The sequence below is a fragment of the Fistularia commersonii genome, chromosome 25 (genome assembly GCF_037954325.1).
Source record: "Fistularia commersonii isolate RoL2024-O1a breed Wild chromosome 25, RoL_Fcom_v1.0, whole genome shotgun sequence".
Lineage (NCBI taxonomy): Eukaryota > Metazoa > Chordata > Actinopteri > Syngnathiformes > Fistulariidae > Fistularia > Fistularia commersonii.
In genome coordinates this window covers 7,245,889-7,272,331 of record NC_141308.1, presented here as the reverse complement: position 1 = coordinate 7,272,331, position 26,443 = coordinate 7,245,889, and the positions used below count along the sequence as shown (strand labels likewise).

General features: G+C 37.3%; 1 protein-coding gene across 2 annotated transcripts in view; it reads right to left on the bottom strand.

Moving 5' to 3' along the window:
- The window catches only part of clstn2a (calsyntenin 2a), a 114,874-nt gene that overhangs the window by 50,081 nt on the left and 38,350 nt on the right, over positions 1 to 26,443 (bottom strand). For both annotated transcript variants that reach the window (XM_086172085.1, XM_086172086.1), the window contains exon 2: positions 14,220 to 14,342. In XM_086172085.1, the coding sequence (XP_086028211.1) occupies positions 14,220 to 14,342 (123 nt within the window). The remainder of the gene's footprint in view (positions 1 to 14,219; positions 14,343 to 26,443) is intronic.

Below are 26,443 nucleotides of genomic sequence, written 5' to 3'. Positions count from 1 at the left end.
TTCTTCTGAAAATTTTGATGAAAACATTTACAAGGTTGGATGGGACTGCCACTTCCCCTCAAATGTGGATTTGAAGAACATATTCAGTAAACTGGAAGAAATTATGGTAAACCTGACCATGGTTGACACTGTAGGATAGTTTTGCAGTGCAAGTGTATATATTTATATATATATATATATATATATATATATATATATATACAGAGAGAGAGAGAGAGAGATAATAACAAAATAAACCAACAGAAAAATATACTCTCTCTGTCTTCTGATTTCTCATTTAACACAATCTGACTTGGACGCCAAAACAAAATACTCCATCCATATGGACTGAGAATTGATAAATCCTCATTCTCATGGTACAGGTCCCATTTGTGATGGATTTAAAGGACACAAAAAGGTCAACCAAAGGTCTTAGTAGGGCAGGAAGCTGCTGGTATCATCCCCCATCAGCCATGGGAGGCAGGGGAACATAGATAAGAGGTTGATTTCTTATAACTTCCTTCATTCATATGTAACAGAGGCAAACAAAATGTTGCACTAGATGACAGGTGTGTATATGAATATTTTAAACTCAGAATACATTGAATCAATAATAAAGATTGAGCCATTACACTCTTCAGCTGTAGCGCTATGAAGTCTAGAGCTATTAATAGATTGTTTGTTCAACATTTCAGCACTTTCAAAGAAGAAGTTAATCCAATAATTTTAATGGACTCGCTGCACATGAAAGGGCCATACGTTCTTTCATAAAGCAAGGTTTAAATAAGGGAATAAATTAGATTTTAGCTTCATGTTAGAATAGTTGTTCGTTAAAAATACCCAGCTAAGCAATACACTGTCTACTTTTGAGTGTCCCTTGGTGATCATAAATTCCAATCTCTAAAAAACCGTGCATTAAGTTCTTTCAAACCTGTGTCAACCAATATAACCACCCAGGGCTTACAAGATTTGACTTTACACTCAAAGTGAGGTTTCCATTTGCCACATTCTACTACCAACCAAAATGACATTACAATAGGTGGCAAAATTATATTACCACGTTGTTAGGATTTAAATTGTAAATTTTAGTGGGTTTTTTTGACATTTAATTTGCATATGATGGTGTATTTCTGCCAATTTCTGTTCTTTATTTTGACTTTGAAATGTCTCAGGAGCCTGTCACCTATCTGCCATTTGAAAGGAACTGACACAATTTGGAGCCGATGATGCAACAGCATTTTCACCATACGTAATGTGCACAATCTTCACACACTAGGTTTATGCTGTCAGTAACTTCTACCCCTATGGGGTTTCAGCTGAACTAAGTCATTTATACTGAAGCTATCACAGAGGAAGGAGAGTGGCTATAAGTACATGTTAGTCAGAACTTTGACTTAGCCCTGTTCAGAACTTGACTGATGGCCCTTGTGGCCATCATCCACTGCTCTGTCACTTGTTTTAAATTGCTTTTCAAATGTTCTGGCACTTTTGGAAAAGTGGGCTCTCCTCCATTTTGTACAGAGAGGTAAGTGAAGCCACAGTGAAAGATAAATATCTTTTCCCACTTTCACAGCTGTCACGGTCTACCGGAACACGACAGAAGTGATCTAACCAAGTGCATTTGGAACAATAAAATAAGAACTAAATAGACTGACATTAAAACTACAACATATAAAAGACACCTGGATAAAGACACGTGGCTCTATTTCCACCACGTGAGAGCTCCTGTCAGCTCCTGTGAATTCCTCTCTAAAAAGGGGGGTTATTAAGGCAACATCTGTGTGGCAGTTGCCATTCAGAGCAAATTATTTTAAGACTGACATGACAATTACAAGTCAGTTTATCGATTTTTCTGCCCAAAAAAACACCCATGACTGTATCACTTTCAGTCCAAAAATATACAATATGTTGATTAAAAACATATAATCCCACCATATCCCTGACGATATGATAGGTGGAATAGACACGAAAAATGAATAGGTTCCTTTTTTGTTTAATTATGTCCTACACTTACTTCACCTTTTACAGCCCTTTGATACTTTCTAATTGTATTAATTACAATTATCCTTACATTAGATAAACTTTAGATAATGTATCTGGAATGGGAATCATTTCTTCATCTTTAAATAAAGATGAAGATAAAGAATGCTTAAATTTAATAAACTGAAATTGACTTGGACGATGTGCTTCAGCTTATCAAAAGAAGTGAACTGTGAGTTGAATTGGCAACTATTTCTTGATTGATTTCCTGAAAATGACTCAGAAAGGCTGCATGTACTGTGTACCATGTGTAATTTTCTTGAAAACGTGACCTAATAAATAGCATGCTAAAATAGATTGCAAATTCTCATTACATTTAGCTGCTAAATCCCACCCCCAAATTGTAACTCAGTTTTGCCAAGTATAAGTTTTCATGACTGTTGGGATCGAGAGTAAAATACCTATATCTAAGTTTTGTTAATTAGTACCATGTTAAAAGCACCCTCCATTTTGTCTGGGCCTTTAGCAAAATCTACTGCACAACATATGCATGGAGTGGCGTAGATGCCTTGCTTTATTGTCTGTTTTCTAGTTAGGATAGCTTTTAATCATAAAAAAATACATCTGTGTTTTGTCCTTAGTCACCAATTAATGAATGATTTTTCAATCAGACATGCCATATATGTATGTTAAAAAAATAAGAATATGCCGATTTTTACGACTGACAGAAATTTAAAATTTGGCTTTTGGCAAAACCATGGTATAGTGGTTAATTTGTCAGTTGGTCAGAATTATTTAATGAATTGCTAATTGTGCTTTTTTTTTGACAAAGTCACTAATTTAAGGATAAATTAAATTGCAGTTAAAGGTGATTATATAAATGTGCATGAACTGGCATCATCAACCATTATGTTGTTTCTCAAATTATTTTCAGCAGATTTGAGAGTGAGGATTGCAGTAACCCTAACCCTGATTAGCAGACTTGTCACATTTATTACACTAAATGTGCTCCAACACATATACCCCAGATGACAGTAGATACTGAGCTAAATTGAAAATCTTATCAAATACTGTGTTTTCTGTATTAGTTTTAGTGACCATTCATCCACTCAATGTACTACTGCTCTACTAAATTGTTTTAAGCACATCACCCTCATGTTATGTCAAGGTCAGATATGCCTGCATATTACAGTTCACTTTGTCCCTGTATGCAGGTCTGGTGACATGACATCTCATCCATAAAGCAATTAATGATGGAGGTCTCCCTTCCTACAGCTGAGCATCATCTATCACCCTGAGTCAGACAAGCCATCACTCTTTCACCAAAGTACAGCTTGCTGAAGGAGACATAAAGCAGGGTATGTGGTGAAAATTAGCCACTTACAATCATCACACTTCCATTATTGACCTGTGAGACCCACGTCCTGTAATACATGCTCTATATTAAATGGTACATGTTTAATTGGTACAATATTAAAGTTAAAAAATAATTAATTACAATCAACCCATTTTCATTAGTTGAATATTCAGGCATAGCTGTTTGGAACTGTAGATACTGTCGTAAGAAAATTAAGATTCAATTTAAGCGTCTCTGCATCAGGCTCTTTGATGGATGATAAAACTGGCCAATACCTTAGTCATTTTTAAAATAATCCTGAGCTACAAAACCTTGTGGTCCCTGTTGAAACTGAATGTTTCATTCTCTCCAACAAAGGTTAACTTTTCACCAAAGTCTAATAGCTTTTCTTTCTACAGGCTTAAGCAAAATATGATTTATAACAAGCTGATTTTCACTGGACTCCTGGTGGAGGGGTGTGATACAGGCCAAGGGTGAAGTAATTTCATGTTGATTCAGATCCATTTTCCATGGCAAAAAACAACTACAATTTCACTACTATTTATATTGACCTCTAAGGACTATGAACTCTACACAGTGCCATTCTAGTAAAAACATGAATGGCTATGAGAATGTTAGAAATCCGTAGTATTTCATTTTGTCTTTATCCAGGTCCTCATTCACCCCCTTTTGCTTTGTATCTTGTTTGATGTATCTTCTCTCCTAACCAGAGGTTTATCTCTGTTAGTCTGAATCCTCATTGAGTGAAAATGCTGTTTATTGTTTTCATCGAACAGCAGGACAGCAATCAGACTTAAAATACATTTCTCAGCTCTGGTCGGAGACTCTGAATCCAAAGGACAATTTTTCATAACCATTTTTGCAAGGTATAAATAAATCAATCCTTTGCATTGAAAATAACAAAAAAAAAAACATGTTGCCATTTTACTTTAATAGTTAATGGTTTGCAAAAACAGACCGCTTCAAATAGCATCTTGCAATGTTTATTGAAACAATGCACAAGGATAGAATTCTTAATGGCTTGCTCACAGCCACAGTCAAATAAAGAAAATAGGTAAAGAGACACATTGTGAGATATGGTATTATAGAAAAAATATTAAAAGGAAATAGCCAATGACAAGCTTCTAGCACAAATATTCAGTTCGTGCGTATATTTATCCAGATCAATGAACAGGTGTACTACCTTGCCAAATCAAAACTGACAAACTTAACATCTTTATCTTTAATTTTAATTATCTTTAATTACTTTATCTCAATCTACCTAGATGGTATTGGACATCGGTTTACCTTTTCTGTTTGTGAAAAAGGGTTGACAGGAGTGGAACTTGAGAGGACCAGCATGATTAGAAACAGGCACAAAGGGAAAGTAAATGAAGAATTGAAGTTGATCAAGTAGTTGAGGTCTGAGTCAGTCATACTGAAATAAAGATGGGGTGGAGTTGAACTAGTTGAAGGTTAAATCATGGAGGATCTAGTTAGTTTTGGTGATCTCACACACTGTTTAAAAAATAGATTATGTAATTTGATGCTCAGAAGAACAAAGCAAATGGAGTGAGGAAGATGTTAAAATTGTTGTCTAATTGGCCTGTCAAGATATAGAAGCCCTGCCAAACCACTGTCCATGAGAGTTGGAGTAAGAGCTACGGAACACAGAGAATTAGTGGATTAGTTTCAACTGTCATTTGCTGCACATTTTATTAAGCAATTTCAGCACTCAGACCAGGTCAGAATGGAGGAGCAGGTGCTTTCAGCCATCAATTTCAATAAAAGACAGGTAATACTTCTCATCTACCCAGTAACTCCTATTCCTTGTCTGTCAACCACAATGTCACAGACATCCACATCAGTACCAGTTCAATAGCAGCTGTCATTGCTTGTATAAAGCTTGACCTTTGTGTGTTTACTTTTTTGTATGTCACCCTCAATGTCTCTGGCCTGCCAAAACTAAAAGGATTTTAGATCTGAATTGCCTTGCAATGTGTGGCTCCTTAAAGATTTTGAGCCACCGTTGGGTATATGTCAGTTCGTACAAGCTCTAGTATGACTGACCTTCCTTAGCAGCCAATAAATGCAGCTTCTATTCTCTTTTGGATATGAAAAAAAAAAATTTAACAAAGTGTTTTGAGACAGTTGGGATGTCCAATTAGTTATAATGCTTAAAAAGGTACTACCTTATTCTTATCAATTTCACAGCCAAGTACCAAAACATGCCATTGAAAATATGATCATCCACAACTGTTATTCTCAAATATAAAGTGAACCTTATATAAAAATGCACATTATATTTGAGAACAACAGGTGTGAGCATACAGGTAAGACTGTACAATTGAATTGCAGTTATTCTATTTTGAACTAAAGTGTCAGATGCTGGTTTAGGAGAAAGTGTGGTTACACGGTTTATGCAGGCATAAAAACATAGTATTGCATAAGAGGCTGACATTGTTTTGATTATTAACAAAACATAGCTGGTCATATCCTGTGCAGACTGCGCATTAGAGCAAGCCAGATTGCCAAATTTTAGTTGGCAGGGTTTTTTTTTTTTTTGTCCAGTGCTGTATTTCACACCCTACGTTCAAACTTTTTACGGTCAAAGGGAAACTCCATTTACAATAAGGACTAAAGGTTGGTGCATATTCTATCATACATGACAACTGTGGTGTGTTAATTGGTGCTCCATGTGTGGAACACCACATTTAAGCAGAGTGAAAAGAAAATCGAGGGTCTAAATGGGCAATGCCAAATTTGGAAACTTCCTTGCTTAAGGCTGTGAAAGATAAAGAATTCAAAAAAATTAAAAAAAATTAGAGAGATGTTATGCCTGACTTGATTTTTGCATCTGCACATGAGCATAATCATGAAGCGAGGAGGGCAATAATACTTGGCACACTGAAACTGACTGAGAGGGATCATACTTTCAAACCTTGATACCAGTACCCTCACCAACACAATTTGTGCATGGACATGAAAGCACTCATGAATGTCCAAAAGGCATTAAATTCAAATCAAGATCAGGACAAATATTGCAGTAACGACCATACCAACCATGCGCACCTTTTTTGCAGACAATGATCTGAGCAATTTTATAGTCTGGTAGACCACAAAGGACAAAGATAGTCTCTCAGAGGTCTTAGTAAAACGAAATATTGAACGCATGATAGTTAACTGCATAGCATAGCATATGGTTAGTTAAATTCAGTGTGAAAACACCTTAACTATTCTGTCTGTGGTTTGGAAGGGTTTCTAAACTCCACTACCTTTAAAACTCATTAAATTGCACTTCCTTTTTACTTCCTATTAAAAACACTGTATGACACTGTATGTTGGAAAGCCAATGCTTAAACTCTCCAAGTAGCTTTAGCTAACCTTGGATGAAAGCCACTGGTACAAAGTTTTACACAAGTTGCCAATTAATGTAAAGGGCACGTAGCGCATGTAGCGATTCAAATATTAAAGTAATTTTGCAGAGAAACTTGTTTTTTTTTTTCTCCAAACAAGATTGCAATAATCAGTTTGTCTTGGAATACACACACACACACACACACACACACACACACATATATATACATATATATATATATATATATATAATAAATATGATACATAATAATAGTAATAATAGAATAATAATAATAGAAATCACTCACTATCCATAGAATATGAAAGAAAGATGCAGGCCCTTAATGCTGCAATCACTCACTGTCAATCTCATATACGACAGACTGTGGCTTGCTAGACAAAAGTAAGTGCCCTTACAAATTAGACCTTTAATCAGTACTCTGTCATGATACAATCAGTCTTTGTGAGATGATTGGTTTTGAAAGCTCTACAGTTGACTGACATTTGTTGCTATAGTTGTTTTCAGGGCTATGAAACCACAAAGCTAAACCATAAATTATGTCTGCCTCAATTGTGACCATAAGTACTGTAAACAGAAAGAACAATGCTCTTTCTGTGACACAGTCATTGTTTGCATTCAATCTTTTTTTTTTTTTTTTTTTTTAAATCATATGCTATGGTCACTGAAAAAAATGTAGCTGAGGATATAAATAAGTTTTTACTGAAACATTTAGTTAATACAGTCAGAATCTGACATTTTTCATATGTTTGTCTGCTCCTCATCACCTCACTGCACTGTCTAATAAAACTCCCGTTAGAGCCTATTAATGGCAACATAATTCCAACTGAACTGAGGGAAATATTAAGGTTCTGATGGTAATCCACAGGAAAATCTCATGGAGCAAATTAATTTAACATGACCTTCCTTTTAACATTATTCATTTTCAAGGAACATTTGCAAAGCAATGACATTTAGTTTTGGGAAATTTGAATAAAATTAACATTTGAAGGTAAAATGTTAGCGCCTTCCCATTTTACAGTGATTTTATCAAAATATAAATTTTATGAGCTTATCAAAGGTCTGCATGCCCTGTGAGATAACGGGCCACCAGGGAGACCGACTGGCAAATAAACTGAGGGGCCGATATATATTGATACAGTACTTCAGAAAGAGATAATAAGACTATAAATAGCATAAATATATGTAAATTGAAGAGTGAAGGGGAAGAATGACAGAGTGGGTTTTTTTGTAAGTCTCTACAAGTGTGGCCCTGTGAACAACTGCCAACTGGTCCAAGCCCCCCTCACCCTTTCATCAGCTGGGAGTAGCTCAAGCATTCCCACAACCCCCTGTGCAAGATAAGTGATAGGGTAACTGAATGAAAACCTAACATATACATTAGTAATGATATTAAAATGTGAGAAACACAATCAGCTATTATAAATAAAAACTCAAATGTTTGGATGCTCATAATGATAGCAGACAAATGTTGAAAATGTTGATGATGCTAAGATGCCTTTTTTCTAATTCAATCAATGTGAGGCAACAGTGCCGTTTACAACTGAGAAGCCATTGCATGATCACTACATGGTAGTTTGCTGTTTAATGACGAATGAGTAACAACATTTCTGACGTCAAAATAGTGAATTTTATTAAGACAGAATGAAGGCGGCAGGTATTTTTAAGGACCTGTCAGTTGTCTTGTTTGTCTCCAGATTTTTTGCAGTGTTTCATCAGCGTACTTGCTGACTTCCAAGTGGTAAATTCGGTATGAATGTGTTACAATTGTTGTGAATGTGTTTCTGACACTGGATACAAGGTTGAATTTTGAGAATAAAGAGAATGTAAAAGAAGAACAAAACAAGGAAAAGGTATAAATTCTGAACAGAAAGACCTGCAGAACACACGTCGGTTGTGTTTGAGAATTGGATACTCTTCTTACTGCTTATAATTTGTTGTATATTTCAAATACAGAAGAGTGAATTTAAAGCACTTCAATATAAATATAGTAATGGGGTTTTATAGATGCTCCTATTTCTAGGTGTAAATTAAGAAAAGAGAGTGAAACTGAAAAAATATCAAGGAATTGCAAAAGCTGTTTTCAGCAAAGAGATGGCTTATTTGGGGGGAAATATCAGCCCTCTAAAGAGCATACAGAGCCTTTGATGTTCTGCATCTGTTTCATTTTGCAGACCTGCTTCACTTTTACCTCGCAACCAAGCAGCCACTGCAGAAATTTAGAGGCTAAACAAAGGCAAAGAGGACACAGGAAAAAAAAAAAGCATGTGGCAGGTGAAGTAATATGTTCCCCTTTTTTCAGGGCAGACAGGGAGACACCTCCTCGGTTTGATCAGACTATATCGTCAAATCTCTGGCATAAGCTCTGCTGACCCATCCAACTCTCTTGATTCTATTCTCTCTCTCGCTTTCTCTCTCCCTCTCTCAAAATGACTGCACTGCAATCCAAGTACCCCTGCCTTCCTTTGTTGCTCTCTTTCATCTCTCCCAACACCTCTTTTTTCACTTTTTCATTTTTTTAGTCTCTAGTCTCATCCTCCCTGTTTCTCCTCTGCCTTACCACTTTGAAGTATGTCACAGGCTGTGCTTTGTCGGGTACAACAGTCTTATTAGCGCCTATGTGGTTGTCAGTTTGGTGCAGTTTCCCTCTGAGATAGTGATCAGGTAGAAACTTAAAGTAAATTATAACTATCACAGCAGGATTTTTTTCATTCATCAATAAAGCAGCCAATCAATTCAAATCATGACATTTGTTTCATTTTAGTTTCATTTAGTCACAAAAAATATCTACAGTCCTGATTTTTTTTGCGCTTGCTTTTTTGTTTTTTTTCCCCAAAACAGTTATTACCAAACATATAAAATAAGAATACTGCAGTAATACACATAAGGCATGGTCCAAACAAAAATGCAGTTTTCAGTTTTCAAAGAATTCGTGTCATGAAGGGCGTGTTTATCATAGTGGTCATTTAAGGGGCTGTAATCATGTTTCTCTCATTTACAATACCAGCTTTACAATACCAGTAAAAGAGTGTCCATCCAATTTATATAAACCAATTCAAGGCTACTGAATCAAACTATTGAATAGTATTACTGAATAAGGAATGGATGACAATTCACAAAAGAAATACAGCTAACAGGGATTTTCATTAGAACCATACAAACATTGAAAATCCCTCCAAGTTTCACACAAAAGAAACTCATCTGTAGTCACCTGTTTGGAGGTGAATGGACTGTAAATGTAAAGTGAAAAAAAATAATTAAATGATATTTGGGGGTGGGGATGGCTTAATCGTAAGGTTGGTGGTGTGTTTTCCAGCTCCTTCTGTCTAGATGTCAAAGTGTCCTTCAGCAGACACTGAACCCAAAGTTGCTCCCAATGGCCTGGTTAGCCCTTTTGCATGGCAGCTCTGCTGCCATCAGTGTGTTCGCCTGTGTCAGAATGGGTGAATTCTATCAAGGGTAAAACACTTTGAGACTGCAAGGTGTGAAAACTCTTGGACCATTTACAACAATCTTTCTTTAAAATAACTCAAAACTTTGTCTAAAATGGTTTGTTGTGATTGTGTTTACCTAAGTCCAAATAGTAGTTCATTTAAAAATTGGAGGCCACAGCTGCTTAACTAGCTGCTTTTACAGATTGGTAATTATAGATCAGGTATTCCAAAACCTTACCTGTTATGGAAGTATGACGTATAAGGAATACAAAAAACGTTGGGGATAACATTGTAATTAACTACCATGCTTGTGTTATGATACTAAATATTATGCAAAACAATGACTGAAAGGGGTTACTTGGATTAAAAGAAATGAATACAGTGAGATACACACAGAGACATACACAGCCAGTATGAAAAATCACCCTCATTTCTTTGACTCAGCCTCTCACAATGAACCCTCTCCCTTTTTCATTGTCTTGCTTCTTTCTTGGTTTTTTTTTCCCAGCTATCCTTTCTCTTAAAATCTCCACCTACTTTTGTTCCCTTTCCACATGCAGAGGAAACAATGTACCACTGCACATTATTCTGGAACCATGATGAATGGGGAGAGTCTGTGACTGTTGACTGTGGCCCTGAGATAAAGACTAAGCAAATGAAACTGCCTGCTTGCCTCAGAGCACCCTTGAGTCCACTGCCATTATTCCTCCCACTAATTTGATCGAGAATACTCAATCAGCTCATAGCCTTCAGCCCAAACACCTTTGCTCAGAGAGGGATGTTTGGGGGGTCAGAGAATAGACAATGTCATCATGACATCCAGTTTTAAATATTTATCTCTAGGATCCCTGTCTCAGCATTAAATGTTCAGGTTAAGTCTGAACTGGGTAGTTAAAATCAAAGTGGAAATGATGCTATAGGAGAAGGCAATGTTACACAAAAGTCATAAAAAGGGAGGAGAAAAATGGTGGGGATGAAATGAGAATGAAATGTGAGGATTAGATGTTATGAGGCGCAGAGAGAAAATACAGTACTGACAGAATGTAAAAGTATTGATGGAAAAATAGTTAAAGAATGAGAAAGGGCTCAAAACTCCCAATGTGAGTTCTTCACATAAATTAATGTGGAGCCAGAAGACAACCCCTTTCTGAACTAAAATGAAACCCGGATTGATGAGAGTAGCTGTAAAGCATTAGTGTTAGTCTGGGCATAGGCTTGCAAAGAAAAAGGTGTTCGAGGTGGCATAGGAAAGAATAATAGTTGGAGTAAGAAAGAAGCATGGCATTAGGTGGAGAGAAAAAGAAACATCAATCAGCAAGCACTGGATACAGATTCAAATGATGAGTTGAACCAAGAATGTAAGCAGAGCAAAGGCATCTGTAGGAGTTTGCGCAAACCAGGGCAACTGCAACCGACTATTGAAGAAGGAGATCAGTAGGGACCTAGCTCCTCCTTTGATGCCCATTTTTCCCAAGTCACCCTGGTAGCTATTGTAGGCGTTTCATTCATTAGGCCATATGCAATGAAACATTAAAAGAAGAGAAATATTGCTTGTCAGTGCAAGAGAAGAACTCTGTTGTCCCACAGAGAGCAATATTTCACCAGGTTTGACCTCACCATGTCAACAAACCAAAGGATAACCAGCAAGGAAACATGATAAATTTCTTCTTTCGCCATCCCTCTCCTTGTTTTGCCATCTAACTATTTGGGCTTCTCAGTTGGAATTTGAATATGTAGTTGAAATACAATTTGGCCTGTAATTGATCATGTAGTTCTACAGAGCAATGTGTACTATGCATTCTTTTGTTATACTGCTCATTTAAAAAATGCAATGCTGTTTTAATGGCGTATACGTTTTGGCACATTACCTCTGCATCACCACAAGAAAAATGGCAAATCTAGCCCAGCTCCACCATGTCGTGGTACCAGAGCAATAGGTTTGATTCTCCTTTTTATTGGTTCAATCAATCATTTTTAAACATGTTGAAAAGGTCATCAAAAACTAAGGTTCCAACATTCTGCACATTCAACCCTGCAATCTACATCAACATTTTAAGCAAGTAAAACAAATCAAACACAGTTCTATAGCAGTTTATTTTCTAAACATTGGACCGTCATTGTTTTTGTATATTTTGTTAATAATTTGCTTCAAAGATAGACTTAAAGTAGAACCCAGAAAAATGTCCAACGCCATTGATGGTCACAGCAATATGTTTATGCACTTGTTGATTTAAGGTTGACAATGTTTATACAGGATATTTTCAGTATCCTCACTGTTGTGAAGTGAATTAAAGAGGAATAAAATTGCACTTTGACGGACACATACGGTTTCTTTTATAATGTTTGAGAACTGTATCTGCCTTCTCCCTTTGAAGGACCATTAACTCTGCAGATAGTGCATATTTTCAATAAAGTTCGAGTTACTCTACAATGCTCCACAGGGGGAAATTCATTGTCTCAGGAAGCGCTTCAGCCATTATGAGTCACTGTCACATTTTCATACTCCATAAAGCACACATCAATCCTTTTTTTAGCACAGCTAAACTCCATATATTCCAAAGCTGATTGAGACCCTCTCAAGGTCAAATAATTACAATGCAACTAAAATTTAACAACAAAACCGCCCAAAAGAATGGTTGTAGCAATAGGAAAAACAATATGAATGAAACCAAAAAAAGAGGGAAATAACTAAAGACCAGTTTTTCATGGTTGTCAGCATAAGGTCTCTGATTAACAGAGGCCATTTCACCATAATGAGCTGTTAAGTGCTAGCTGCCAAAAATGCTCTGTTTGCCTTTGAGTCTCAGAATACTTTATCTTATTATAACAGCTCCCTCCGCCTCTTCCAATCCAGTTGCTGTTGTCATTGCTGTACTTGAATGAATGCTGGTTGATTACAGCCTTTGACAAAATAATCAACATTTGGAACAATCATCTGAAAAATTAGGTATATAATAATGCCGCGCAGTTAGTATAAGTGTGCCTGCTATTTGATTGAATATTGTTTGGCTCCCAACAAGTGCGGTAACAAAATTATTGTGGTTGTGCCAACTTAGCCTGAGAACATCAGAGCCCAGTAAAGAGTTAAATTGAATAAACATTGTCCTGGAGGATTTAGTTTCTACATGATGCTCCTTAAATTTTTAACCATCTTTTCTGTAAAACCTTCACTAAGTGCTAGGTACCCAAATACTCAGGGCATGCAGACAGTCTAAGCAGTAGAATATGGCAAATGTCTTAATCTCTAGTTACAACTCTCCGCTTCCATCCTGATTATGGTTTTGCAGAGGATTACAAAGCAATTAAGGACAATCATTTTTTTTATTCATCAAAAAAGTTGTGCCACCACCAAAACAGCTAACACCATGGTTCAGACGGTAGATTGGTCGTGCAGCAATCAGTTATTACTGTTTCAACCTACCATAGCTAACACTGTATGAATGTCTGTTGTGACTAGGTCTATTTAATTGTGGTCATTCACTTTTTGACTCCACTATTTGTTCATGTTTAAATGATAAGGACAGCATTTGAATTAACAAAGCAAAAAGAAATGTGTTCAATAGCTTTATTGAATGACTTCTCTTAAACACATTCTGACAAAAGGTCTTCATGACTATGCATCTAATACTATATGATGAAGCCAGTCATTTTCCTAGTGGTTTTTCTGTATTTCTGTAGGGTGTGCTTATATCATGTTCTCTAAAAAAAAAAAAAAATAATTAATTGATTGTTCATTTAGTAGTACTAAAGGCTATAAATGGAATTCAGTTTCCATGATTCACACCAAGTTCAGAGAACTGTTGGATTAGTGTTTTGTTCTTCCAGTGGAAGTTGCCACAATTGCGTGGAGAGAATACTCAAACATCCCAGTCCATGCAACAGCATGTCTCTGTGTGTGTGTGTGTGAGTGAGAGTGAGAGTGAGAGTGAGAGTGTGAGAGAGAGAGAGAGAGAGAGAGAGAGTGAGAGTGAGAGAGAGAGAGAGAGAGAGAGAGAGAGAGAGAGAGAGAGAGAGAGAGAGAGAGAGAGAGAGAGAGAGAGAGAGAGAGAGAGATAGATAGATAGATAGATAGATAGATAGATAGATAGATAGATAGATAGATCAACTTTCCTACCAGCAAATGAGAGCGGGGCATCCTTGTCGAGAGCCACAAGTGGAGGGTCAAGCAGCACAGTATCCATGTTCTCTGTGATCACACCATGATATGAAGTCTCTATCCATGGCTTGTGCTTGTTGACTGTGGGAAAGAGAAGGCAATGTTACTAGAGACCTTTCTAAATCTGAATTTCATGTCAACATAATAAAATTCATCACATAATAGCGGGGGGGGGGGACTTTTCTTTTTTCGACAGTTTCGCATTTTCTTTCTGATGTACATCAACTCATGCAAAACCACTTTTGTGTTTTCAGGCCAGGATTACAATGCCTTGCCTTTAGAAAAGTTCACAGGGGGGGAATAGCAGAGTAGATCTCATTGAAGGCAGACGGATTTGTTCCACCATTTCACCCGTGAGCCAGCAGCAGCAGTCGCAACATGGCATCGACATCAGTGAAAAGGTGACCAGTGGCAAAGATTGATTCTCTTTTGTTTACATGTTGCAGTTCTGTTGAATAATGACAGAAATCTTAAGAAATTAAAATCACTGAGGGGATAAAAAACATGACAATTTTGGGCACCCAAGTCTAGCTCCTGTCTTACATCCAGGGTAGTGATAGATACTGAGGTGTATAATGCTGGACACCTTCTTTCTAGTCGCCTAGTAGTCTCATTATGACAACTTATACAGGAATAGATAAAAATTCAAGACATGGGCTTGTTTTTAATGACATCAGTGAGCCGGAGATTAGAAACTGAACACCTATCAGCTTGGTGAGCTCCAAAACGCTGACAATTCTGTTATCAAGAACCCTGCAGACAAATCGGCATCCAAACATAACCTATGAGCTGTACTAGTCACCCCCCAACCCACCAACCTATCAAATTCTTACTCTAAAACTGAGGTAATATCCAACACCCATTACCTCCAGCTTCCAACAGAATCATTTTCCTCAGAGTAGTGGTTCACCAACCTTGGCCCAATACCTTCCTCAGGCTCCTCCCTTGACATTGTAATAAACAACCGCATCAACAATACCTTGCCTTTTGGAGCCTCTGTAGAAGAGATTTTGAACACCAATTCCAGGGCTTCTCTGTTTAAAAGACAAAACAAAATATGGCAGCAAAACTGAAATTACCGTTTATAGTGCTTTTCTTTTTCAATTGTATTGAGTGCAATGAGACTAGCATTATCAAGACCCAGACATCTAACCAATTAGACTGTTCCTGTCCCACATTAATCGTGTAACTTTCAACTAACACTGCAGGAAAAATCCTTTCATGAGGTGAAAGATGCAGAAGAAGAAACGTGCACACCCCTTCAAAGAAAGGCCAACCAAAAAACCTTTGGTGTAAATGTATTATGCCATTGGCAGCCATTGAAACTGTACTGACATTACCAAAGACTGAGCAATAACAAATTCTTTTCCATTTGTATTTAAATTCAATTTTCCATGTTTTCCCCTTTCCCTCTGCATCTACTTCTCAGTGCTACTAGAGGGACTTTAACCGTCATGCCTCAAACGTGCTTGAACAGTCCAGATGAGCGGGAGATTAACACAGATCATCACCACAAATAACCACTGACATTGCAAATTAAACTTGCCTCCACTTTCTCACAGCAGGCCCTCTTGAGTGGATAGAGACAGATGTATAAACCACAAGAACCACCACATATGTGCAAGCTGTGAGTCTCAGGCGTATAACTCCCTCCATAGAGCTTATGTATCAGCTTGACCTTTCTATCCATTTTATGACATATTTGAAGTAGCTGGCTGTGATTGAAACTGATTCTAAGACCTAACAGCTTTCGTCTTTTTAGACACCATTCATTTTGGAAAAACATTTGAGCATTTGCTTTTTAGTGATGTAACAGAATGCACAGGCTGCATAATTTACCTCGGCTTTGAGGTCAAGGTTTGTATATCTGAGCAATATTGTAACACTATTCAAAAACAAGTTCAGTATTTTTATAAATATCTTTTTCTTACAGTGCTTCACTAAGGTTTGATTATATGTCTTTGACTTTTAAACAGCCTTCTGAATTTACTTTAATTGAAATGTACCTCGTTATATTGCATTTGTACTCGTGATTTTGAATATATAGTGATCACCTTTATGCATAGCATTTCATTCGCATCGAAAAATGCACAAAGCTAATGAAATGTAACGTATTGGTAGATGGCAGGTTCAATTTTCTATTTCATTTCAATTTAACCAAAACAAATGGTTGGTAGTCCAAACAGCAGTACTGTGGGTCTTGAAATGAAGTCTAATATGGCAGCTCTTTTGTGCAAGGGACATATAAAAAACAAGGAAATGGGCTACTTCCAAAATATCTTTCACAATATTAAGTTCTCAAAAGCAACTGGTCTTGCATTGTGGAAATGCATTCTTGACATGCACATATTCAACTGCTGCAGTTCAAAAAATGAAATAAAGTAGAATTTAAACAGGAACCAAAAAGAAAAAAAAAAGTTGCTGAACTGACAAGGGTCCATCCTGCACAACATTTACCACAAGTATCCATGAGGCAGTTTCTGATATTTAAAAGACCAGTGTTCTCTGATTACTTCTTGGATTTAATAATAAATGTCAATGGCTATGACAAACATGACGTCTTGTCCGGACTATCTGTAACTATTATTGCATTACAGCACCACATTGCACATTGTGGGGACTAATTTAGTTAGGGAGCAGTCTAAAAGTGAGTCAAACAGAGCACTGGATGAAATCTAATATGACAGTGATATAAACACAGAAGCCCAAATACAAGATAGTGTTTCCTGTCTTATCTTATAAATAACATTTGTCCAGTCAAGCTGTCATTCCTGATCTCCAAATGTCTGTTAGAGGCTTTTGTCATGTGCTTCATCCTCCAGGAAGAACTTGTTAATTTTGTATTCAATTTGGGTTCCAACCCACATTTTCAGAGATAGATTTGATGAGCAACATAAAGGTACTGATCAAATCTGGATATATAAAAATAATTTCTAAGTAATGTCCTAGATGCTGGCTGCATTAAATTCAAATAGCTGTTTTTCCACCAACGGCAGGATAAATATCTCCCTCCTATCTGTGCCCTGCCAGCTAGCTCAAAAACACAGAATTCTATGAAAAGCATCGAGGATCAAAAGGTTTTATTTCAACTGCTAATTTTGTGTCAATTGGGATGAATGTCAAACTTCAAAGATTTATTTCATAATTAATCCCATCTTGCCTTACCGATATATCTATGTGTGCCATTTATAATCAAGCATTGAGATAACTGATGGACAAGTTAGTATGTCGGAAAATATCCCTAACTAAACACAAATGAGGGTTGCTTTGACAACTACATTACCTTAAGCAGAGAAAAGCACATTTTAAAAGCTAATTTTAATCCAAAAGCAACTAGGTGACACAGTGAAAATCAATATTTATTTTATTTTCACAGATATGGAAATATAGTACAGTATAGAAATTGCTCGCTGATAGTGAAAAAATGCACCAAAGTTTAATTTATGTCTACAAAATCTGTCGTTACCCTTTGTCCATGGCATAATTATTTTGGGGAAAAAACAGCTGGTAGCTTTAAATTACACACTGTTTTCAGCTTTAAAGGTCTTAACAGTTGGTCTGCCAACTACACAAATCTGTCAGTATCAATTTCCATTTCATCTGCACATCCCCCTGCTTCCCATTTGGTCCAATTTTCAAGGTCTTTCCCCTGCCATGCCAATCACTGTGTTTAATACACAGACAAGCTAAAAATGACTGCATACAGTATAGTCTGAAGAGAGGCATCAGGCATTCCCAGAAGCTTTATTGTGAGATCAACATGGCTATTATCGCCTGTGACATAGGCTGAATAACAAAGACAATTGATTTACTTCTACTCAGTGAACAAAAACGCACACAGCTTTGCTGAAAAGTAGCAGGTTTTCATGGAATGTAGATGTCCCCACTATATTTGTTAGTAGCAGAACCAATTGCCATGTTTCAAGTCAACAATGTCACGCATTACTTTCCATTACTTTGACTGGTGTATCTATGATGCAGACCAGTTCAGATTGGTGATGTTGTCAAGGCCTCTTTGCTTTGGTTTGTGTTAGGTCTTGGCAGTGTTGTCTTTCTTCATTTGGGACTATTGTCAACATCGCCAGAAAATGTAAGTGGATCGACAAAGACCAGTCCTATTCTCAGCCTGCAAAGCAAAGCCTGCCATTTTCAGCCTGCAAAGCAAAAATTCTATCCAGACCCTAACAATTCACTTTATAGCAATACTACAATTAGGCAGGTATTCCCATTGATTTTCACTTTATCTAAGAGCAAGTTAACCTAAATGGAGGGTCAAGTGGCATTTTTCTTCAAAAAAATGACAAATTTTATTGGGTACATTAACTGGTTTGGGAATCATTCATGGATACATTGTGAGCCACTATTGGGGAAAAAAAGAGACAAATACAGAAACAGTTGAATGCATTTACAGGGACATCCAATAACAGAGCCAGAGACAAGAGGTGATAAGGTATTAGAATCAAAAATATCGGAGAAGTGAGAACAAACCTATACTCTAGTACTGAGCATTTATTCAGACTTTTACAGTCCCAGTGCTGTAGCGTAAAACACAATTAGAAGAATACAGTAATTAGGCATATTGACGGTTGGACTGTTGGATTAGTCCATGCAGAACTAGGTTGGAGCATGTCAGTGGGAAATTCTCAAAACACCAATTCGTTCCTTGTGTTCATTGAGTGAGTGAAGAATTGTAGGACATTGTTTTTCCAGTATTACAATATTTTCCCTACATCTAGTAAGTGGGGACCAAACAAAAGTATGATTGCTGATAAATGCACTACCTGCTCCCCCAACAAGACAGTACACATGATGCTTTCCTGCATGGATAGAGATGCATCGACTTCTGTGAAAACAGTTGCTTTCTCATAGTTCTGGACGACATCATAGTTGGGAATAGTGACAAAGTCACTTCTTTGATTAACATTATATTTTACACACAACAGTAAAGAGTTTATGAGGCTACATCCTGATAAGGTGTATTTAAAGAAAGTGTTTGAAGTTCCCATTATAAAAGCTTGCTGCCAGAAAGTAATCTAGTAAGAATATATGATCACATGGTGAGAGGTGGGGTGAAATAATGTTTTACCTGGAACATTTGAGTGGAAGAGAAATAGAAAGTCACAGACATTGAACAGAGGAAGGAAGCAAAGAAAAAATTAATGGCCCGGAGTAGCTTTTCCTTTATCCTCAAAAGCTTACAATGACACTGCAAATTTGAATAACACTGTTAGTGAGTTAGCACAGTAGGTTTGAACACAGGATGAGTAAGTCAGGTCTAAACACAAAAGGAAGTCTATTTGTGAGAGGGAAAATAAATAATCCTTTGCCAAATGGAGACAAAGATAATGAATAGTTGCCTCTATGTCACACAACTATGAGGACTATTTCAAATAACACAGGAGTGGCCACAGCAACATGTTTTGTTGTTTTTTTAATACGAGGCTGTGATACACAAGTGCATTTATCTTGTCTCTAATAGAATGCAGACTTTAAAAAAATGAAAACATTTAAAACTATTTCAGTTTACTTCTACATATTCATGCAAAAGCATTATCACATATAATTTTACAAAGGTTAGTGGGAAACTTTATACATGTGTTACCAGTGATACTGTTGTGAAACATAATTTATGTATTAAGTGTTTTGTTGACAGCTTGATTAATTGGTTGTCTGTATTGGAGGGTTTAAGTTGAATAAATGGGACGTAACAGATTTAATGAAAAGCTACAGTTCAGAGTACTCGAGACCTTGACAAAAATGTTAAAATAACTAACATGTATAAAACATATCATCTTTAATTCTTTTATTCAGATAAGCAAAGTCTAGCTGATAAACTGTAAGAATTCATTTTTCCTTTTGTCTTCCTCTTCTTCCCTTTGCTATGACTCCTTAACAACTGATAGATGGAGAGTGCTCTCGTGGATGGTTTACTGTTTATTAGCTGCACTGAGTGGAAAAATAAAGATGCAAAACAGAAGGACTGACTGGTGAAGTGAAAGAAGAGGGTTGGAAAATAGCAACAAAGCGAGGAGAGAAGGGGATGGGAGAGAAGAGGAGGTGATATCTCCATTAACGGTGTGCAGCAGGCGGCAAAAGAAATTGATGGCGGTGTGACTGACTGGATTGAATTAGGAACAGTTCCACGCTGAAGACTTGGGAGTCGTGTGATGAACAACTGTTGTGATCAGTCCATTTGCCGTCATTTCCACTTGCTTCAAAAACCACAATCTACTATAGAACTTTAAAATGGAATTTCCTTTCTGTGATCTGATTCACTGAAGTAGTTCGATATCATTTGTTGACTTTTTTGCACCATATTTTCTTGGACACTTGTTTACAGTCAAAATAACTGAGAAACATTAGACAAGATCCAAATACACAGATAGACAGAACAGAATACACCTATATGATAGCGGAAAGACCCTCACAGGACTAACAAAAATTGTCCAAAACAAGAGTTCTGAAGACCAAAAGTAGGAATACATTACAAGTATTATGCTGAACAACAACATTGCGACTTTGTAATAACCAACAGCAGACATAACAGACATTATGAATGAAAGTGTGTCAGACTTGACAATTACATCCCATTAAACTGGGGTCAGAAAGTCACAGGCGTTAGAAAATAACCACACACCAGAGTGCTGCTGTCAGTCTTTGAGATGTGAGTACATGAAGAGGACAAGTAGTTAGGAGGCATACAGACTTGTCTTTGACATAATAATGAAGGAAAAAAAATTTGGTGAATAATATGGTGACAGGATGTGAACAGTGACTTGGATCTGACAAAGGTTATATGGTAGTATGATGATGGCCCATTTTGAAAGAAATTGTAAAAATGTCAAATGAAATGTGGTTCATTCTTCGCATTGAGTTAGGAGCCTCACCCAACAAATAAGTCAAATTTATCTGACAAAGTTGTATCTTCATTGCAGTCATAAAAACGGTATATATCTTAAGTTTCATGATGAATATGTATAATTTTATGAAGTTGAGCTATTTTTGTTTTAGATCAATGGTATGATGGAGCAGAATTTCTTCATTGCTATATGAAACAGTAATGAAGTCAATGCTGAATATTAACTACCGATATGACTTCCTCAGTTCCATTTTTGTATGGAATTTGTATTATTTATATTGGAGGTTTGTTCAAGTGCGATTCATGAAATACAATAGTGGCAGGAACGCGCTCCTTCTGTTTGAGACTAATAAATTGTACATTTTTCTCAACAGGAAACAATTTGGACTGTTTGCCCATTTTTGCAATTACTAATGGTTACAATTCCATTAAGCAGGACTGAAGAGTTGATTAAAAATGTCCCTTCTCCTCTGTGAGTAAATGCTAAAAGCATTTCAGTAACTTGATATCTGTTGAGGTACAATTTCATAATTTTCCTGTTGTTTTTCTTCATGTTCTCCATGTTTCTCCAGGAACATATACTTGTTTGGTTCTAGAGATCTGCACATGCACTGATCAAATGATGATTTTCTTTGACTTAATGGATTAACAAATCCAAACCACAGAAAAAGGAAGTCTTGTAGCACTGTCATATCATTTCAGTGGATGGAACCAAAGACTTCTGGGGAAGGGAGGATATCAATTATTCAATCAAAGTTCTAGCCACAATTCAGAATTATTCAAAAAAAAAAAAAAGGGATAGATTATTCTTTTAGTTACTCTGCATTGTCAGCTAACACAATTTAGAGCCAATTACAATTACAATGAATAAGCAGATTTAATTAAGAGATTTGAATTTGATTAAATGCTTTATAAATGAATCAGAGCACAAAAATGCAACCAGCTAAGTCAGCTTATTGACAGAAAACTATCATTGCTTATCCACCAGAGATGACCCTGAAGTACAGTACAACTTTGACAGAACAAATGACAGAGTATGACAAAATACTTTGTCAAAAATGATCTTCATACTTCCATGATATGACATTTGGTGCACAGATCAATGTTTCATTTTTTCAAACTGGTAATATGACCAACCCATATTTTAATGAGTATGATAATGAAATGAAAAGGCTTGTTCTGCTAACTTTGGCAGGCAATGTTGCAGATGTGAGGAGTCCATTTTGTGGTGGTATGAGATGTCACCACAGTGCAGGTATGAGCTGTGCCAGTGTGGCCTACCATACCAAACAGAGCAGCCTACGAGGAGTACTGGAGGGATCGGATGTTAAAAGTCAAGGTTCGGCACAGAGCTTCACTTTCGCAAATAATGCACACTCATGGGAGCAGATTCACTGTTCACAATTGATTTGAACTTCATTGCCCAATTAATATCAGGCTACAAAATGTTGCACCTTCTCCCAACTGTAGTACAATAATTGCTATCTAATCTTATGTGAATTCAGATGGGGAAACAAATTATTCTGCTGGTGAACAGACAGCAACAATGGCAAGGCATAAACATACCATCCATTTCGTCACATCATCTCGTAGCTTCCCCCACGATGAATAATGGAATTGGACCCAGTTTTCCCCTGCCCAGGTGCAGGTCACCAGGGGCCCTGTCAGGAGCCAGGCCGAGGGGCGGGGCTCAATGGCAAGAGGTTGGTGGCTGGGCCTGCTCTGATGGAGCTTGGACAGGCACAGGCCAAAAGGACGACTAGGCTCCCTCTTCCCCTGGGCTCCCCATCCATAGGAAGGGCAAAAGGGGTCAGGTACAGTGTGAGCTGGGTGATGGTCAGAATAGGGCACCTTGGTGGTCCAACGCTTGGCTGCAGGAGCTGGCTCTTGGGACATGGAATGTCACCTCCCTGGCAGGGAAGGAGCCCGAGCTGGTGCATGTGGCTAAGAGATTCCAACTGGACATAGTTGGATTCACCTCAATGCATAGCGTGGGGTCTGGACCAGACCTCTTGAGAGGGACAGGACTGTTTATTACTCTGGAATTGACCCTGTGAGAGGAGGCAAGCAGGTGTGGACATACTGATTGTCCCCCAACTCAGCGACTGTATGCTGGGGTTCAACCCGGTGGACGAGACAGTAGCCTCCCTCTGCCTTCAGGTGGAGGGACGGGTTCTGACTGTTGTTTGTGGCTTTGCACCCAAGAGCAGTTCCGTTTACCCACCCCTTCTTGGGGTAGAGGGGATGCTAGAGAGTGCTAATACTGGTGACTCCCACTCTCAACTGGGAGACTTCAATGGTCACATGGGCAACTACAGTGCGACTAGGAAGGGCGTGATTTGGGGGGGGGGGAGGCGCGCCCCCCGATCTGAACCTAAGTAGTGTTTTGGTACTACACTTCAGTGCTCATTACAGATTCTCCATAGCAAGCACTTGGTTCAGGCATAAAAGTGTCCATATGTGTACTTGGCACCAATGCACCTTAGGCCACAGTTCTTTGATCGACCTTGTGGTCATGTCACATCAGACCTCCGACCGCATGTCTGATGACAGCACCCCTTCACTCGGGAGAAGATAGAGGCTGAGCTGTCAACTGATCACCACCTGGTGGTAAGCTGGCTCTGATGATGGAGGAGGATGCTGGTCAGACCTGACAGACCCAAAAGTACCATCAGGGTCTGCTGGGAACATCTGGCAGAGTCCCCTGATAGGAGTTTCAACTTCCACCTCCGGCAGAGCTACAACCACATCCCGATGGACCGGGGGACACTGAGTCAAAATAGGCCATGGTATGCGCTTCCATTATCAAGACGGCAGACTAGAATATGGGGTACCAAATCCTCTTGACATATAAATGTTTCTCAAGCAATATGTTGGGTTTCAATGTTCACTTCACTTTAGATCTTCTGTCCACCACAATTTTCCATAATACTTTATCTATAGCCGTGAGTTTTCATTTTGTCTGCATGATAATTACCATATTAACTATATTAACAGTAAAAATTACTAGAGTTGCATGTCAGTCAAATAAAAGGAACATGATTAATATGCAATATCAACATTGTTTTTTTTTCCTTAACTGAGTTGGCAAAGTAAACAACATTCCGTACTGGACAATGTAAATATGCTAATCTCGGCTAGACATGTTGACAACACAGACAAAAGACAGCAAAGACAACACAACAAGAATAATGAGTATTTTTATCAAGCAATGTTCAAAGTGCTGTACAAACAAGATTAAGTAAGCAATAAAATGTAAATCATTCAGTCATTCATTCATTCAAAACACAAACGATAATATTCAAAAGTCATGAACGAAAAGTGGAAGGGAACAGTAGTTTCCTGCAATTAAAGGAGAAAACAGATTGTATTGTTTGTATTGTGTGAGAATATTGTGATTTCTGACATGGTGGTTCATATTGAATGACGCAGCACAGTCAATACAGAAAGCTGGGTGACAAGCTTTTTATGCATGAGGACAGACAACATTCATAATTTTAGGCTGTTAAGTTAAAAAAAAGGTAGCATATTAACCTCCAACGGGGCTTTCTGGTGAAACTTGGTAAATGTCAATTTCCTATACAACCATAGCGAATTAATGATGAACAAAACTTGTCTTCAAGTGGAGGTATTTTATGTATGTATATCTCAATATTCCATATTGAGATCTACATAGATCTGAATATTATAAAGATATTAAAAAAATTGCTACCTTTGGAAAAATCATTGGTTAATGTAGTTTTGGAAAACAGTCATTTGACAAATCATAGCTTTTTAATCAAAGTACATTACATTACCACGAATATCCTCCCTAAATCCCATTCTCCTGGTCTTGTCATTCAGAGTCTTCTGGACAATATCATATATGTATTAGTCTATTGTGAGAAAAGACGATTGCAAAGAGCAGGAAGTCTGCTGTGTCTCTCACTGCTGCAAGATGTCTGATTCAATTAGTAAACCAAATCTGTTGCAGTGGCTCTCCAAAGGAACTCTTACAAGGATGGAGCAGTAAATAAACTGCACAGTCTTCAGCTCACTTGCAAGGAACAGAAGTTTCCTACAAAATCCTCGTCTAGAGATGGCCCAACAGTCACTTTTGTTAGGTCAATACAATATTATTTTCTGAACTTGCCTATTTCCCTTTTTGTTGGGAAAAAATTGAGTATGGGTATCATTTTTCATATAGTCAACAACATATTAAGTGATATGAGATGCTATTAGCATCGGTTTTAAGTAAACCCATAAGAAATAAAAGAAAACAATAAATTCCTTGTGTGTTTTCATTCTTTCATTCTGCTTACAAATCTGTGGTGAAGTTGATGCTGTGGTGAAGCTGTTCCTATTTTACTCCACTCCCCAGACCAACTGATAAAGGACATATAAGAAATGTAGAAATAGAGATATGCACATCAGTTCAAATCTGTGTATATCTCTATTGACACATTATTTTTCCAAAGACATTTACTGATTTGAGAACCACATTATTCAAAGACAGTACATCATAATTGGGAAATTATATATATATATATATATATATATACACACACACATACATACATACACTTTTTATTCAGTTCTGTTCAATGGACTGCTCAAACGATATTTACCTTCACCATTCTTGTCAACACAAAAGCATTACTGCTATTGGTGTCCTCAGATTCTCTACTAAGAGCAAACCTTATTGTGGTATAGAGGGTTGTAAGCTGTATGTTGAGGATTTGCGATTCCTTCCAAATAGTGTTAGACATTTTGTAATACTGTGCATTCATCGTGGCAAATTTCTGCTTTATTTGGTGTGTAAAAAATAAAAAAATAATTCAAAAGGCAAAGATCAGTGTAAATAAAGGTAAATATAAAAGTAGAACATGGCTGGAAAATTGTTGCAAACTCATGTATGGCACCATGAATAAAAGTTAAAACTCCCCCCAGAAAGGTAGAAGTTGTTGCCCAACAATTTTAAAGCAGGGGAAAAGCTTTAGTCATAGTTGAATGCGTCCATAAGCCCCCACAAAAAAGTATGAGCATGACAAACATTTACTGTCCCCAGATGATTTATTTACTACTCCTGATTTGTATGCAAACTCAATCTGCGAAAAAGTAACAGTGACAGAAATGACTGCAGCACCATAGGTATCCCATGGTCATGATGTGAGTAGTGTGTGGTGTCTAAGGTACTTGACGAAACATGAAATGAGGATAAAACATGAAATCATGCTCCTACATTTTCTAAATACCTGATGTACTATGGCTCACCTAAATTCTCACATGTCAGTCTAAGATGGGGTGCAGTCAGTAAGACATTGTTGTCCAATGAACAAAATCA